The 16137-nt window shown below is 36.2% G+C and overlaps 2 protein-coding genes across 4 annotated transcripts; one reads left to right on the top strand and one right to left on the bottom strand.

Moving 5' to 3' along the window:
* Window positions 1–806: 806 nt before the first annotated feature.
* Window positions 807–7316, bottom strand: CLPB4 (casein lytic proteinase B4). Of its 3 annotated transcripts, none has more exons than XR_002600699.2 (12): window positions 6868–7316; window positions 6173–6391; window positions 5862–6099; window positions 5274–5469; window positions 5061–5115; window positions 4675–4825; window positions 4206–4514; window positions 3842–4107; window positions 2764–3693; window positions 2278–2613; window positions 1817–1931; window positions 807–1106 (listed from the first exon to the last, which is right to left on the bottom strand). XR_002600699.2 is itself a non-coding variant. In XM_022276378.2 (10 exons), the coding sequence occupies exons 1-10, from the start codon at window positions 7141–7143 to the stop codon at window positions 2302–2304; spliced, it is 2952 nt and encodes a 983-aa protein (XP_022132070.1). In that variant the 5' UTR covers window positions 7144–7316; the 3' UTR covers window positions 2018–2301. The 3 variants fall into 3 exon arrangements, 1 of the variants encoding a protein (XP_022132070.1); XR_002600701.2 differs by having other exon boundaries at window positions 1817–1923; XM_022276378.2 differs by lacking the exons at window positions 807–1106; window positions 1817–1931 and having other exon boundaries at window positions 2018–2613.
* Window positions 7317–10691: 3375 nt separating this feature from the next.
* On the top strand, window positions 10692–14201 carry LOC111008929 (DOMON domain-containing protein / dopamine beta-monooxygenase N-terminal domain-containing protein). Its single transcript, XM_022281810.2, has one exon. The coding sequence runs from the start codon at window positions 11033–11035 to the stop codon at window positions 13727–13729; it is 2697 nt and encodes an 898-aa protein (XP_022137502.1). The 5' UTR covers window positions 10692–11032; the 3' UTR covers window positions 13730–14201.
* Window positions 14202–16137: the final 1936 nt, after the last annotated feature.

The raw sequence follows: 16137 nt of genomic DNA, 5'->3' as shown, positions 1-16137 counted from the left end.
TTACCACCATAACTTGAAAAATAATTAGTCTATAATGTTAGAGATGTTGGATAAATATTAATTAACTGTCACAAAGTATAATCAAAATATCTGAACTAAGTTGTTGTAAATAGGGGTGCACATAATATTTAAAAAAGCGATCGATTGAAACGAAGTTAGTTGGTTTGTTTTAGTGGCACATGCAAAGTCGACCGATGATCAATTAGTTATCGTTGACCTATAGAAAATCGACCAAGTGACTTAGTGTTATATATAAAATTATGTATGTATGTGTACACATATTTTATTTTTCTTTAGCCGCTTCTCCCAACTTTGAAAAGAAGAAGGGAAAAAAAAACAAGTTGGCGCCAACCGACTGCAAATCACCTAGTTGCAATGGTTAAAATATAAACAAGAAATAAATATAATGTAGCTTTTTTTTCTTAGATAATTTCATTTAATTATAATTTCTTGTTTTTTTTAGAAGATTGGGGTTTTTTTTTCTGAAAATAAAAAAGTTGAATTGAATGTGAATCGGTAGGGTGGGTCATATTTTCGGTCTTTTTACGTCGTTTTCCATTCTGAAATATGATCAGGACAAATATGAATTTGTTGGATTCTGTTTTTTTATTTATCAATTGATTTTATGTTTCTGTTGACTTTTAAGATCGATTAGTAAAATAATATAATAAGAATGAAATATTATACAAATGATAATTTTTAAAAGGTAATTATACATAATTACTATAATTACTTAAACTAATAAATAAATCATCACTACTGAAGGTAAGTAGAGAAACCTTATTGTTAACTCAACGAGTGATTAATAAATTTAAAACAAAAATTATATTCACAGCTATTCAAAATATAATAATAACAATAATTATTTTATAAAAAAATGTTTTTTTTTTAAAGAAAAGAGAGCCTATTGATTTTTTTTCCATCTTTTAAAATGTCAAATTTTTGATAGGAGACGGATGGAAATTAAATCAAAGCCACCCCCACTTGAATTGGACTCCCATTCCTGGTCTTCAACTATATTTTGTTATAATCGGCATGAACTCGAGAATAACTCAATTGTAGTTGGCATATATCTCCGACTAAGGCCCACCAATTTAGTTATTTCTCTGCAATCAAAACACAATTTATTAATTTTGCATCACAAAGTTTAAAATTATGCCTAAAATAAGTATGCTCAACTCAGATCCGAAATTGAAGTAAAGACATCATATATTTGAAAAATATCTTACTCAAATCATTACATACCAAACACATGATGAGAATGTTTATATCACATATGAGAGTGAGAATTTGAACTAACGAACTCTTAAAGTAAATAAAAATATATGAGCATAGTTGACACTTAAACACGAGGAAAATTTATAGAAGCACGAGATTCAGAGTAAACTATTGCTTAATAATGTGTTAAATTGTAAATGAGATTAGAATGTTAGCCCATGAAACTAAAGATATTTTCGTGCAAAACAACCAGCAACGTAGAACCATTTTAATGTCAAATCTAGGAATGACATTAAACAAAGAAACGTAGGTGTAATTTTTAGTGTCGGTGTCTGGCCATCAATCACCTACCACAAACGGCCACTCTCTCACCAAACTAAATAAAAAATATCCCAAACAAAGGACACTCAGAATTGATCCACTAAATAGTGTACAGACACAAGTTTTCAAATTTTGGGCAATCAATTCTGGATTCGTATCCACCATCTGTTTGTTGGTTGCCGCTCAAGAATCATGTACACAATCAAATTATATATTGGGTCAAATTTGCCCATCCTGCTCATTCAAACTAAGGAGAGAAGGGTAATATAGGCAGTACCTTTCGACGACCACAATCATTCGGTGAAGCAGTTTTTCGACTTCGAAGACGTGTCACTGATGGCCGGGAAGTCGACAAGTTTGAAGGCAACTGTGTTCTTGAGAAGCCTGTGTTACTTTGTAGAATAAATGAGGACAGTGTTTTGGTGCAAAAATGATGAGCATGGAATTGATCAGTAACATAGTATTGAAAGACAGACGGTAAGAGAAATAATTCTTACTCTCTCAGAACATCATTGTTGCAATTACAATACAACTTTTCCTACTACCCAAGATAATTGTATCCACAGCTATAATTGAAAATTTATGGATGTCTTTTGATATTACTTAAAAAAAAATTTTGTGAACACTACTAGAAGAATGCAACACAAGGGCATGGCAGTCTCACATCTAAAGATCCAACATTTACGTCACGGTATCAAGAATAGACAAAAGCTAAATAATCACCTATTATGTACCTACCACGTTACTCGATCCCGCATGCAATTAGTTATTGGCAACCATAACATCTGGGGCAGAATTGCTCGCTATTTTCTTGATCAGCAATCTTTTTTGGGGAGGTAGGTCTTTGGCTGATGGAGACGCATCCACATCGAGAAGTATCGAGTCATCTTCCGAGAAATCGCCTCTCAAAACTTGCATTGCGATCTCATTTTCTACCAGTTGTTGTATTACCCTTTTAACTGGCCTTGCTCCATAATTGGGGTCGAAACCCAACATCCCTAGAAGCTCAAGAGCGTCTTGAGTGTACTGAAGATTAATGTTCTTCTGTTTTAGCCTATCACTCAATCGTTTAATCTGAAACACACCAATCAATTGTAAAAAACGAATCAACTTTACTACATAGTAAGTTTTAAAGCATAGCCAACAAGGGATAAGTTTAGAAGGATAGCAACATATTCAAACATTCAAAACATAGTATTGAGAAAAAATGTTTGTAATGATTACCTGAATCTCAACAATCTTGCATATTTGGGTAGCGTCCAAAGGTTGGAAGACAATGTATTCATCAATTCTATTCATAAACTCTGGCCGAAAAGTTTGTCTTGCCAACCCAACAACTTGTTTTTTCATCAACTCATAAACTGCATCTTTACTATCTTTTGTGTTACTAAGAGTTTCAAGGATGTAGTGGGAACCAATATTGGATGTCATTATCATCACACAATTTGTAAAACTCACTGTTCTGCCCTGTGAGTCAGTTATCCTCCCATCATCTAGTAGTTGTAGCAAAATATTGAAGACGTCGTGATGTGCCTTCTCAATCTCATCGAAAAGCACCACAGAGTAAGGCCTTCGACGAACCACTTCAGTGAGCTGGCCCCCTTCTTCATAACCAACATAACCAGGTGGTGCCCCAACCAAACGGGATACAGCATGCTTCTCCATGTATTCGCTCATATCAATCCTAACTAGAGCATTTTCGGTGTTAAAAAGATAACCTGCCAAAGCTTTTGCAAGCTCAGTTTTTCCAACACCAGTCGGTCCCATGAACATGAAACTAGCTATTGGTCGATTTGGATCGGAGAGTCCGGCTCTTGAACGTCGAATGGCATCTGCAACTGATTTTACTGCGATATCTTGACCAACCACTCTTTGGTGGAGGACTTGTTCTAGTAGAACTAGTTTATCTCTCTCAGATTGTTGAAGGTTTGATAGGGGTATGCCAGTCCATTTGCTTACAATTTCAGCAATATCAAGATCTGTGACCTCTTCACGAAGTAAAGAAATTCCAGACTTTCGAAAGTCTTGAAGGTTCTTTTCAGCCTCTTCCAATTGGCGATTAAGGGATATGAGAGTTCCATATTTGAGCTCAGCAGCACGATTCAAATCAAACTCTCTTTCAGCAGCTTCCATCTCAAGGTTAACTCTATCAATCTACCAATGATGAAAAAATCCAAAGTTGGAAATGACTATCATATATTAGCTTAAAAACAATAAAGTTCTTTGAAAATTGAAGGAAGTAGAAAATTGAAAAAGAATGTGATTTGGGGATGCATATCAAATTTAAGTAATTCAAAACTACCTCTTCCTTGATAGATCGTATACGAGCCATAAAAGACTTTTCACGATCCCATTGTTCCGTCAACTCTTTTTGTTTTTGCTTGAGTGAGTTCAAATCTTGCTCCAATTTGCTTAATCTTTCTTTGCTTGCTTTATCAGTATCATTTTTTAGGGATAGCTTCTCCATCTCCAACTTTAAAACAACTCTATCAATCTCATCCAACTCGGTGGGCTTAGACGTAATCTCCATCTTCAACTTTGCAGCAGCTTCATCAACAAGGTCAATGGCTGCAAAGAAAAATAACCTTCATGAACTCGAGGGAGCAACACGATAATTTGAACTTGAAAAAAAAATCCAAAATGGTAAACACAAATTATATAGTAACCTTTGTCAGGCAAAAATCGTTCTGTGATGTATCTGCTCGCTAGAACGGCTGCGGAAACAAGTGCACTATCCGATATCTTTACACCATGGTGCAGCTCATAGCGCTCTCGTAACCCACGAAGAATAGAGATTGTGTCTTCAACAGATGGTTGACCACAAAACACTTGTTGAAATCTACGTTCAAGAGCTGGATCTTTCTCGATGTATTTTCGATACTCCTTCAATGTAGTTGCACCGATACAGCGAAGTTCACCTCGACCGAGCATGGGTTTCAAGAGGTTGCCAGCATCCATGGCACCACCCGTAGCCCCTACATGAAAATCATCAGCCAATTATGCAAACACCAGATCCAACCATCTACCTAAGATAAATGTGAAATTTGCTCATTTTTTGCAAGCACTTTTACATAATTGATTGCTAAAATCAGTAAAGAAACCTATAGTTGAAGTTAAATAGAAGGAAGAATAAACCTGCACCAACAACGGTATGAATCTCATCTATGAACAAGATAATTTGCCCATTTGACGCGGTAACTTCTTTCAGTACAGCCTTCAATCTTTCTTCAAAATCTCCGCGGTATTTCGCACCGGCAACCAGTGAACCCATGTCCAGAGATATCAACTGCAAATTCATGAGACAAATAAATCAAAAGGGATTGTTTTATGGAAGTGGAAACAGTTACTGAGAAGGTAGGAGTATATATGCTTATCATCGAAGTCAATAAAAAAAAAATATATATATATATATATATGCTTTATCATCAGCAAATGAAAATTTTGACATATATAACAGTCTCACATTGTATCGATGGGTATCCACGAACCAAACATCTAATACTAGTTAAATGAATTACAACCTTTCTATTCAACAATGGTTCTGGAACATCCCCGCGCACAATTCGTTGAGCTAATCTGCAAGAAGGCGAACTCGACAGCCTCATCAATCATAAATACCATCTCAAGGCACAAATTTCTTGAAATTTTCAAGACAATGAATATGCCGATCTAAAATGACACAGAAACTTCACAAGACAATAATTCAAAATACATATGATAAGGCAGCAACATACCCTTCAGCAATTGCAGTTTTCCCAACACCTGGCTCACCAATGATCACTGGATTGTTTTTTGTTCTCCTTGATAGAATTTGGACGCACCGTCGTATTTCGTCATCTCTTCCTATAACAGGATCAAGTTTACCACGTCTAGCAAATTCAGTCAAGTCAGTCCCGTACTTGTCAAGAGCTTCATATTTTCCTTCAGGATCTTTGTTCAAAACAAAAGATGAAAAATACAATCAATTAAGGAGCTAAGAAATAGAGTACAAGAATATTTGGCAAATGAAGTTCAATTCAAATTGACTAATTGATGAGTAGAAAAGCATAAAACAAGTCCAAGGTAAGAAAATTTTGCAACTGATAAGTATATTAACTCTTAAATAAAATATAACAAAATGAAAATGGCATGTAAAAGATGAACAACAAATTTATACACTATTAAGAGAATGCACCTCCAAATCATTTTGTTCATTAACATAGCAAATACTTTATAACTTGTTTTTATTTCTAATGTGTGAGTATGGGTTCAATCAAGTTTGAGCAGTATAATCATTTCTAGAAGCTACACCGTGGTTGAAACATTAAATATTGACTTCATACTTTGATCAGTTACTCTCTGATTTCCACGAACAGCCAAAACAGCATCCTTCAAATCCTTTTCACTAAGTTGCAAGTTCTTAAACAGTTGCTGCCCAAATCTCTTGTCTGAATGGAAGGCTAACACAAGATGCTCCACCGAAAGAAAATCGTCTCCAATTTCTTTTTTGTGTGTTCTAGCATTGTCCAAAATCAAACTTAGATGTGTACCTATTATCGGCCCACTAGTTTCACCTATTACCTGTCATAAGTAACATGATTACTTATTGTTTATAAATTTTAAAAACAGGTATAGCTATATTATCTCGATGTACCTTTGGCTGTTGAGATATAAAATCAATGGTAGCCTGTAAAACCGACGTGTTGTCAAGCCCGGCCTTAGCAAATATTCTCCTTGCTAAACCATCCTTTTGTTCAAGAAGCGCTTTCATCAAATGTTCACTCTCCACGACTTGTTGTTTATTTAACCTTGCAGTATCAACAGCACCAACTATGCCTTCCCAAGCCATCTCTGTGAAATCCGACTGGTTAATCTGCTTAAACAGAACACACTTATCTTAGACATATAACAAAGATTTACATTTTCCAATTAATCATAAAAACCTATTAAAACAAGTCCCCTGCTAGATTTCAACTGTCATTTGAGGATGGATTTCGGTGGAAAAAAGTGAAAATTCAGTTGATACGGTCCCTAAAAAACAGAAACAACTATAATTGGAAATTACCGATTTCTCAAAATACCACTTTATTAGACTTTGGCTCAGATTATATCACTTATTAAACAATGATGATTAGTTTTTAACTAATTCTATAATGATGGATAGCTTCTAAATCAGCACTATCATATTCCCTGTGCAGAAACTTCCAGTTAATTTCACTCCTCAGTTCTTCCAGTAGCAGAAATTAAAAAAGTTAAAACAAACTTCGAATAAATAGAAATTGCATATCAAATCAAAAGCCAAATTGCTTTCTTTCTTCAATACGATTTCAAACAGTCGCACAATCAAACCTGAGAAGAAGCCGTAGCAGAGTAGCGAGATGGAGACGTGGAATGAAAATCGCGAGTGAAAATCGTAGCCAAATACTTGGCCGAAGCCAGACTTGAACCGCCATGAACGAGTCCGGAACCGAAAACCTTGCGCACAGAGAGAGGAGCGGCGGAATTAGCAAGAGCAGAAGATGAAGAACGCGACAGTGCAGGCATGCGAGAATGAGGAAGCTTGGGGGCGCCATTAATGGCGGCTAAAGCGGACCTGGAGAGCTTCGAAGCTCTTCTGCTCGCCATTACTCCGATGGAAGAGAAGGAACTAGAAGAAGCTTTGGTTCACAAATTCGGAATTGAGAGAGATGGAAGAAGATGAACTGCTTAGTGCTTGGCGATGAAGCAATGGAAGCTTGAAGAATGATCTGTGTATGATTCTCGAAGCTTCGGCTTCCGCTTTTCGCTGACAAATTTGGAAAATATTCTGCAAAATATATTGGTATAATTGGAAAAAATATATATTTAAATTGGTATATTATGAAGTTATAATGTAAAATTATGAATTTCCAAATATGCTCTTTTTAGATTTTATTGGTTGAAAATTTAGAAATTACAAATACTTAACCAATGTATAAATTATTAAACAGCAGTAGCACTCGCGATTTGCTGAGCTTGTAGTTGTAGGTATTTTTTAACCGTTCGAAAATAATTGTTGGAAAAGAATAAAGCTTTGGGAATTGAAGTAGGAATTTCCAAAAATTGTAGCATTGAGTTTTTGTGTAAATTCTTTGTTTACAATTCTTTTTTAGAGCAATGAGCAATCTTTTTAATGGATTAGATTTCTGCGGAATCCACGTTTTAAATGATTTATTCCTACGAAAAATATTCATTTAAAGTTAAATTTTAAATTATTACTTGATAAAAATTGATATTGTGGTGAGATTTTTTCAACTAAATTATTACATATTTTATATCACGTGTTTGGGGGAAAGAATACTCTGGACACGTGGAGGACAGCCATTGGTACTCCAGGGTGACCCATGAGTCATGCCCCAGCTCGGACCGCCGAGATCACCACCACTAGCGTTGACAGACGCTAAGTATGAGGGCCGAGGTGAACCTGACCGAGGTCCGATCTACCGGGAAGCTCAGTGGGGGCCGATGTGAGCTACTGTCAGCGGCGTGATCATCGGGTGTAACCGACGGTCCCGAGATTACCGGGTGTAACCGTCGCGAGATTAGCGGGACTACCACCCATAAGTAGAGGACTTCACTCCACGATCAAGTACGATGATTTCTGACCTCGAACTAAACTGGGAATCCGACCTATACTGACTTGATCGTCAGAGTGCTCACCTTTTTGTGCAGGTCCGCCCAAGTATTCAGATCGGTCCGGAGGCCGAGTTCGTGCTGCAATCTGAAATACACTGTTGTGCATATCCTTGCATAAACATCACGGATACTAAATTGTTACCATATTAAAATTTAGAGACTAAATTATTATCAATTTGAAAGTAGAAAATTAAATTATTACAAACTAATGCTCGTGAACTAAATTGCAATTTCATTAAAGTATAGAAAAGGCGTACCTTGTTTTTGAGTTGACTTGTGTTTGGGTATTTTCGAATTAGCTAAAAATACACAACATTTTCCCAACTAAGCGACATGTGCATAACTTAGGTCGAGGTCCTATGTCTAGACTACCCAAACAAAATCATCATTTACCATTGATACTTGGCTGAAACATTAATTAACCAAATCAAGTTTTCACTTTATAAAACTACCTCAAGTGATAAAAAAAAAAAAAGAGAGAGAAAAACACATTTTGCCTTGTTGTATTTTAAAAACTTTAGCTAATTATCCATAATTGGACTTGGGGAAAATAAATTTAGCTCATGACTTTAAAAGTAGACGACATGATTAAAAGATGAATAGAATTAAAACAAGTTGAAAATGGTAGTATTGTAAACAAAATGACCTTAACTCGTTCTCTTTCAAGATTGGAAAGCAATACTCTGATCAATTCCACAAGATTGTGTGATTACAACTTCGGTAGAGAGAGATAAATATCAAGGAACTTGCTGAAATTTTAATTGAATGAGATCATACTTACAATTGAAGAATAACAAGCTGGAAAATAAAAAATGAACTTGAAATAAACAAAGTTTAAAACAACACCTAAAAACTTAAAAGTAAAAACATAAATAAGCTTAGAGTAAAATATCTAAAATTGAAATGATTACTTGAGGATGATGAATGAAGTGAGACAGCTACTATATTTATGGTTGAGTTGTTGAATTAGTCATAATCAATGCATGGAAGACGCGTGGAGGGACAGGGGGAAGAAACTTGAGTTTAACATTAAGGACATTCTTGGAATTGGACAAGGCGTCAAGCACCTAGCTTGAATTTTTTCTGCACAAAATTGTAATTTCCATTAAAATCAACTCTAAATGATGTAAAAATATCCTATATGCATGTATAACCTAAGATAACTCCGAATATAAGGTTTTTTATACTAAAGTAAGCTTAAAATACGGCTTATGAATGTAAAACGATAGAAAACAACACCAATTTAGTTTCTTTTTACCCTTGTAAACAAAAGAAATCATTATTCTGTTTCAGCCTATCGCCCAATCGTTTAACCTGAAACACACCAATCAATTGTAAAAAACAAATCAACTTTACTACACAGTAAGTTTCAAAGCAGAGCCAACAAGGGATAAGTTTAGAAGGACAACAACATATTCAATCATTCATAACATAGTATTGAGAGAAAAATGTTTGTAATGGTTACCTGAATCTCACCAATCTTGCATATTTGGGTAGCGTCCAAAGGTTGGAAGACAATATATTCAGTAATTCTATTCATAAACTCTAACCGAAAACTTTCAAAATGATGTTTGTTTGATTCCTATATTTAAAAAAAAATAAAAAAATAAAAAAAAGAAGAGGAAAAAATTACAATATGAGCTGCATCAACTTAGTGTAGATGATTATGTGTGCTCGCTCATCTCTCCATCTCCTTTTAGTTAAATTGATAGATTCGAATGTCGTAATAGTTTTGAATGTCCAACCACAAATGTATAATGCATTAGTTGAACTGTATTTAAATTTGTGATTTTCACATGGATTTAATCATTTTTTTTCCTACAAACCATGTATTTAATCGTTAACTGTTTTTTTTAAATTAAAAAATGTGAGGTTGAGATTTGAATCTCTACTCTTTTAGTCAGATATATGTTTTAATTGAGCTATGCTGTTTAATGGTTAATTAAACTTTGAACGTAAACTAATTTTAGAATTTTGAATTACTAAATGAGTGTATTAAAGTTACATGTCAATTTCCTATAAAAAATTTATATGTTTAAGTACTAATATGAACTGAACTCATCTCGTTTAGCCATATATTCTAGAGAAAAAGAGGAATCGTAGGTAAAAAGTAAAACTCGTATATTAGTTTCACATAAATTTTTTTTCTGTACAACAAATTAGAAATATGAGACTTTTTTAGAACTTTGAAAATATGAGATGCCTCAGGAGAAAAAATAAATATCAAGATACACGATATACACTAGGCAGTTTCACATAACATTTTCATTAATACGCTTTATTTTTATTTATAAAATTCAGTGATTGAAATAAATTGACACACTAAAGAAATTAATGGTATATTTAAGAAAATACCAACATCCATAGAGCACTAGCACTCTCAACAAAATTTTATTTATTTATTATTTTTTTTTGTTCTTTTTGGAAAGAAAATATTTTTTTCTTTTTAGAAAATTCAACCATTTTTTTTTCTTTTTAGAAAATCCAACCATTATAATTCATATGCTTATTTGCAGTTATTTCATTAGGCTGTCCACTTTGATTACAGCTCATAAACCACTCTTCCAACTTAGACCAATGAACCCTCACATTCTACGATTTGGAATTTCATCTATTTCTCCCATTAATTTGTTTCTGGTCACGATCTTGAATTTGTGTTGCATTATTCCAAACCAACTCGCCTTCAATTAAATTCCCCATCGCAGAACTTCAACCATCCGCCGGCGAAGATCTCTGGTAATGGTGTAATTTCGAGTTGTTTCGTTTTTTCTCCGAACAAGTTGATTTAATTATTGTGGAATCCGGATTCTTTCCGATCTTAGATACAGAGAGAGTCAATTTGGATCCCCATATCGTCCTCATGCATCACGCACCCATTTTCGTTGGGTGTTTTATCTTGTGCTCGATTGTTTGTTGCTATGCGGATGCCGGATCTGGCTGTTCTAAAACCAGTTCTCTCGTCGACTTCGAGTCCGAATTTAAAATGGTACAGCACCAACTTAGAGGTTCGTTTAGAATAATCGATGATTGCTCTTTTAGGGTTTCGAATTTCGATTTGCTTTCTGGTTCCGATGTGCATTGGTGGGGTGCGATCGCTCCTGATTTTACCAATTTCACGTCCGGGTTCGTTGTGTCTGATCAAAAGCTTAATGGGACGTACAAAAACGCCACCTTCATTGTACATTTGATGAAGAATGTTACATGGAATCAGATCCAAATCATCGCTGCCTGGGACCTTCCCGACGCTTCGGATTTCGGACATATTATCCTCCGGAGACCGAATAATGGATCGGCGGGTAGTCCCGATATGGCTCCATCTCCGTCGGTAGGTGGGAGTTCAGGGGAAGATGTGGGTTCGATTCCTAAGGAGCCCACGGCGTTTGAAAATTGCAAAGTGTTGAATGATAACTACAGGGTTAGGTGGACATTGAACAGGAAGGATCATTTGATTGACGTCGGGCTGGAGGCAGCGATTCCGATGACGAACTACATGGCATTTGGGTGGGCAAACCAGACTGAAACTTCTAATCTCATGATTGGGGCAGATGTTGCTGTGATGGGGTTCAAGGAGGATGGAGTGCCGCTTGTGGATGATTTCTACATCACAAAGCTCAGCGAATGTATGATTAATAAGGATGGTACAGTGCATGGTGTTTGTCCAGATACGATTTTCGAAGGTTCAGACCCTGTTGGTTTGGTGAACAATACAAAATTGATTTATGGGCATAGGAGAGACGGGGTGTCGTTTGTTCGGTATCAAAGGTCACTGATTACGGTTGATAAGAAATATGATATGCCAATTAATCATACTGCAAACATGACTGTCATTTGGGCAGTAGGACCAATGAAGCCGCCTGATGCAATTCGGCCATTCTATCTTCCTCAAAATCATGGTGCGCATTATGGGCATCTGGTTCTCAACGTTTCAGAGCACGTGAATGATTGTCTGGGTCCGCTTGATGCAGAAGACAAGGAGGATCAAGATGTTGTAATTGCAGATGCAAATTCTCCTCTTGTGGTAACTAGTGGTCCAGCTGTGCATTATCCGAATCCTCCAAATCCTGCAAAAGTTCTGTATATCAACAAGAAGGAGGCTCCTCTATTAAGAGTTGAGAGAGGGGTGCCTGTGAAGTTCTCAATACAAGCTGGGCATGATGTTGCACTCTACATTACTTCTGATCTGCTTGGTGGAAATGCAACCCTGAGGAACATGTCTGAGGTTATTTATGCTGGAGGGCCAGAAGCGGAAGGAGTTCAAGCCAGCCCCATGGAGTTAACTTGGGCACCGGATCGGAATACTCCGGACCAAGTCTTTTACCAGTCAATTTTCCAACCAAAAATGGGTTGGAGGGTGCAGGTTGTTGATGGTGGTTTGTCAGACATGTATAATAATAGTGTTCTTTTGGATGACCAGCAAGTTACATTTTTTTGGACTCTGTCGGAGGATTCAATAACTATTGCAGCTCGTGGTGAGAAAAAGAGCGGTTATCTTGCTATTGGATTTGGAAGTGGAATGGTTAATAGCTATGCTTATGTGGGTTGGATGGATGAAACTGGCAAAGGTAGAGTGAGTACCTACTGGATTGATGGAAAGGAAGCTTTAAATGTACATCCGACAAAAGAGAACTTGACCTTTGTGAGGTGCAAGTCAGAAAGCGGTATCATTACTCTGGAGTTCACCCGCCCCTTGAAACCATCATGTACTCAAGGTCAAGGACCAGAGTGTGAAAATGTAATTGATCCCACCACTCCACTTAAGGTTGTATGGGCAATGGGTGCTAAATGGGTGGATGAACATTTAAGCGACAGAAATATGCATTCTTCTCGAAGCAGTAGGCCTATGCGGGTGCTGCTTATGCGTGGTTCTGCAGAGGCCGAACAAGATTTACAGCCTGTATTAGCCGTTCATGGGTTCATGATGTTCCTTGCTTGGGGTATTTTGTTACCTGGTGGAATTTTGTCTGCTAGATACTTGAAACATGTGAAGGGTGATGGGTGGTATCAGATTCATGTTTACCTGCAGTACTCAGGTTTGTCAATTGTCCTGCTTGGCCTTCTCTTTGCCATTGCTGAGCTTCGGGGTTTCTACGTCAGCTCACTGCATGTTAAGTTTGGAATTGCTGCAATACTTTTGGCATGTATACAGCCAATAAATGCATATTTCAGACCAAAAACACCAGCCAATGGGGAAGTGGTTTCCCACAAGAGGATTCTATGGGAGTATTCACACACAATTGTAGGCAGATGTGCAATTGGTATTGGTATTGCAGCGCAATTCACTGGAATGAAGCATCTAGGCGAACGATATGACAGTGAAAATGTGCATGGCCTTATCTGGGCTCTAATTACATGGTTTACGATCATTGCATTAATGGTTATTTATTTGGAATACCAGGAGAGGCAGCGTAGGAGGGACAGAATAGCTGGAAGAAGCAGTTGGGTGCTTGGTAATGATGACGATTCTATCGATCTTTTGGGTCCAACTATTTCTATTGAAGGCAAAGAGTCTCATCCTTCAGGAACTATGGAAGTTCAGTTAGAACCTTTAAGAAGATAGATTTTTCTTGTCTAAATCTATTCTTTTTGGCATGGAGTTGGTCCATTCACCAGCTTTGATATTTCACAAAATGGAGATAGCTGATTTGAGTTTTGTTCTTGAAGCTTTCACCGGGAACATGAAGGGGTTTGTCACTTACCCACAAATCGCCCCATTTTCTCTGCCGAAGATCATCATCTCCTTACTTATTATGGAATACGATACCAGACCTATACAACACAATTGAAAGGGATAATTTCTACAGTTTGTTTTTTGTCGGAAGGGATAATAACGCTTGCAAATTTTGCCATGTTTCAGCTACATAGTTAGGAGGTTTATAGGTGTGTCCATTTTGGGCATGAGAAGAAGCAAGAAGTTCCATTAAACGAAATGAAAGCGATATATTGTTGTATATATGAGACTCTCATTGATACTTTTCTTTGCAGTGAAGATATTTGCAACTAACGTTTGTCAAATCCATTTTATGCCCCAATTGTTCCCCATCTTTATGTTTAATTTCCCCATAAGCAAGGTATTTAGGACAATAATGTTGTGTCTTTTCTTGAAACACATTCCAAAATTTTCATACGGATGGCCTCCGTATCAAAGAGTATTCTTTAAAATTTCAAAAGTACTTGAAAACACTTCTGCTTTTATAAAAGAGTACTTAATTGTTATTTTTCCAATTGTCTTTGGTAATTAAAATGTTCACTTAAAAGTATTACTCCAAAAAGGACTCTGAAGTACACTATTTATTGCTGAAGTATGTTGTGATGGATGTGCTGAACAATTTATCAATAGTATGATTGATTCATTTTTGTTGATGTGAATGCACTCAAGTTCATTCATTAGATGGTTCTTTTTTAAGCTCTAATCTGTAGTGCATGCTAACCTAAACCTCTCAAGCTTACCTTGATTAGTAAGCACTTCTATTAAAGAACTTGTCGATGAGATAAATAGTTACTATTAGAATGATAAGAGTTGTGAAGCACGTTTGATGACGGTCTGTCTGAAATACTTCACCAAGTGCTATTCCAGAGACTTATGAACTTCAAATTGGCAGATATCAAGTGGTAACTTAATTTGATATAATCTTCTTCCGGGATGGTTCTCATGTTTTCTTTTGACACTTGACACAATTATCTTGAGTGTAAGAGATGATGTTATTCTGCTATATATGAGCATTGATATACTTCCTATGATGATTTTACTATTTCAGGCCACTTATTTCATGTCTGTAATCTCTGTTGATTTTTGTTTCCCATGATGGACAGAAGATGCATGTCCAGCTCGTGGAGAAAGTGGAAATCTTCTCTTCTGAGGTGTATGACATGACTGATGATTGTTATTTAATTTCCTGTTCCTGTCTTTCTACATTTTACAGGTTAGCCTTAAACGATACTGATAACTGATAAGATATTGGCCAGTTGAAATGTGCTCTACTCTTAATGAAGGGACTTCAAAGTGAAATCTGGCGTTGAAAAGTCAGAACCTTTGTTTAGCAAAGCTGTTATGTAGAAAATCAAGTGGTTTGCAGAGTAGATGGTAAGTGAGATCCTAGTGTCTCTCTTTTGGCATAGAATAGTGACGGCTCAAATTTACAGTCGTACATGATTTTTACTTTGATTTCTAAAATATATGCATGACTTTTCTCAAACTTGCGTGATGATGTTTCTGTATTTTGCAATATTAGGCTGGTTTAAGGTATTGGATTGCCTTGTTCTTTATTGTCCAGCCAGAAGTTCTCATCTCTGAATAGTTAAAAAACAGACTGAGCCCAACTGATATTCCCTCTGTTTCAAGAACAGCAGGAGAGTAGTCTAGCACTAATCTAACTTTTCTGAAAGCCCTTGTGTCTTGAAACATATCTCTTTAATCTCTTTAGCCAGCAGGAGAAAGCACACCCTGGTGTTGGACCAAGTAAAACTTGCCGTTTCTCAAGGGAACTTCAATTAATTTCTGAAGTCCATCGAATCATTAAGGGGTCGTTCAGTAACATTCTTATTTCTTATTTCTGTTAATGAAGAAAAATGAATTGCATGGCTCCAACATCCAAGAATTCAAGTATGATACAACAATCTTTTTATTTATATTTTGGAATAAATTGAAAATTGGAACAAGAAAGAAGAAACTTATTTTGGTTGTTTCCAAAATTTTCTATATAATTTTGAGAATGTTTCCAAAAAATGAGAAACAATAAACATAGTTAGTTGTAAAATGCTTAAATTTCTTAAGAGAATTGAAAACGATAAACAAGAAATGGAAATGTTACCAAACGAGCCTTAAATTTCTTCATCCAGTCGCATGAAAAATCTTCTCCTAAACACCTTGAAAGCAAGAGCCACCTCAATAGCCATAGAGACTTTTGACCAAATAGTCATTATTTTTATCAAGGGCCACGCCTGGACTTCCATTGATTTGTGGAGTGT

This window comes from Momordica charantia (assembly GCF_013281855.1).
Source record: "Momordica charantia cultivar OHB3-1 chromosome 11 unlocalized genomic scaffold, Mcharantia_2.0 BLBB01000011.1, whole genome shotgun sequence".
Classification (NCBI taxonomy): domain Eukaryota; kingdom Viridiplantae; phylum Streptophyta; class Magnoliopsida; order Cucurbitales; family Cucurbitaceae; genus Momordica; species Momordica charantia.
Note: the sequence above shows the minus strand (reverse complement) of the source record. Positions and strands in the feature narration are given on the sequence as shown.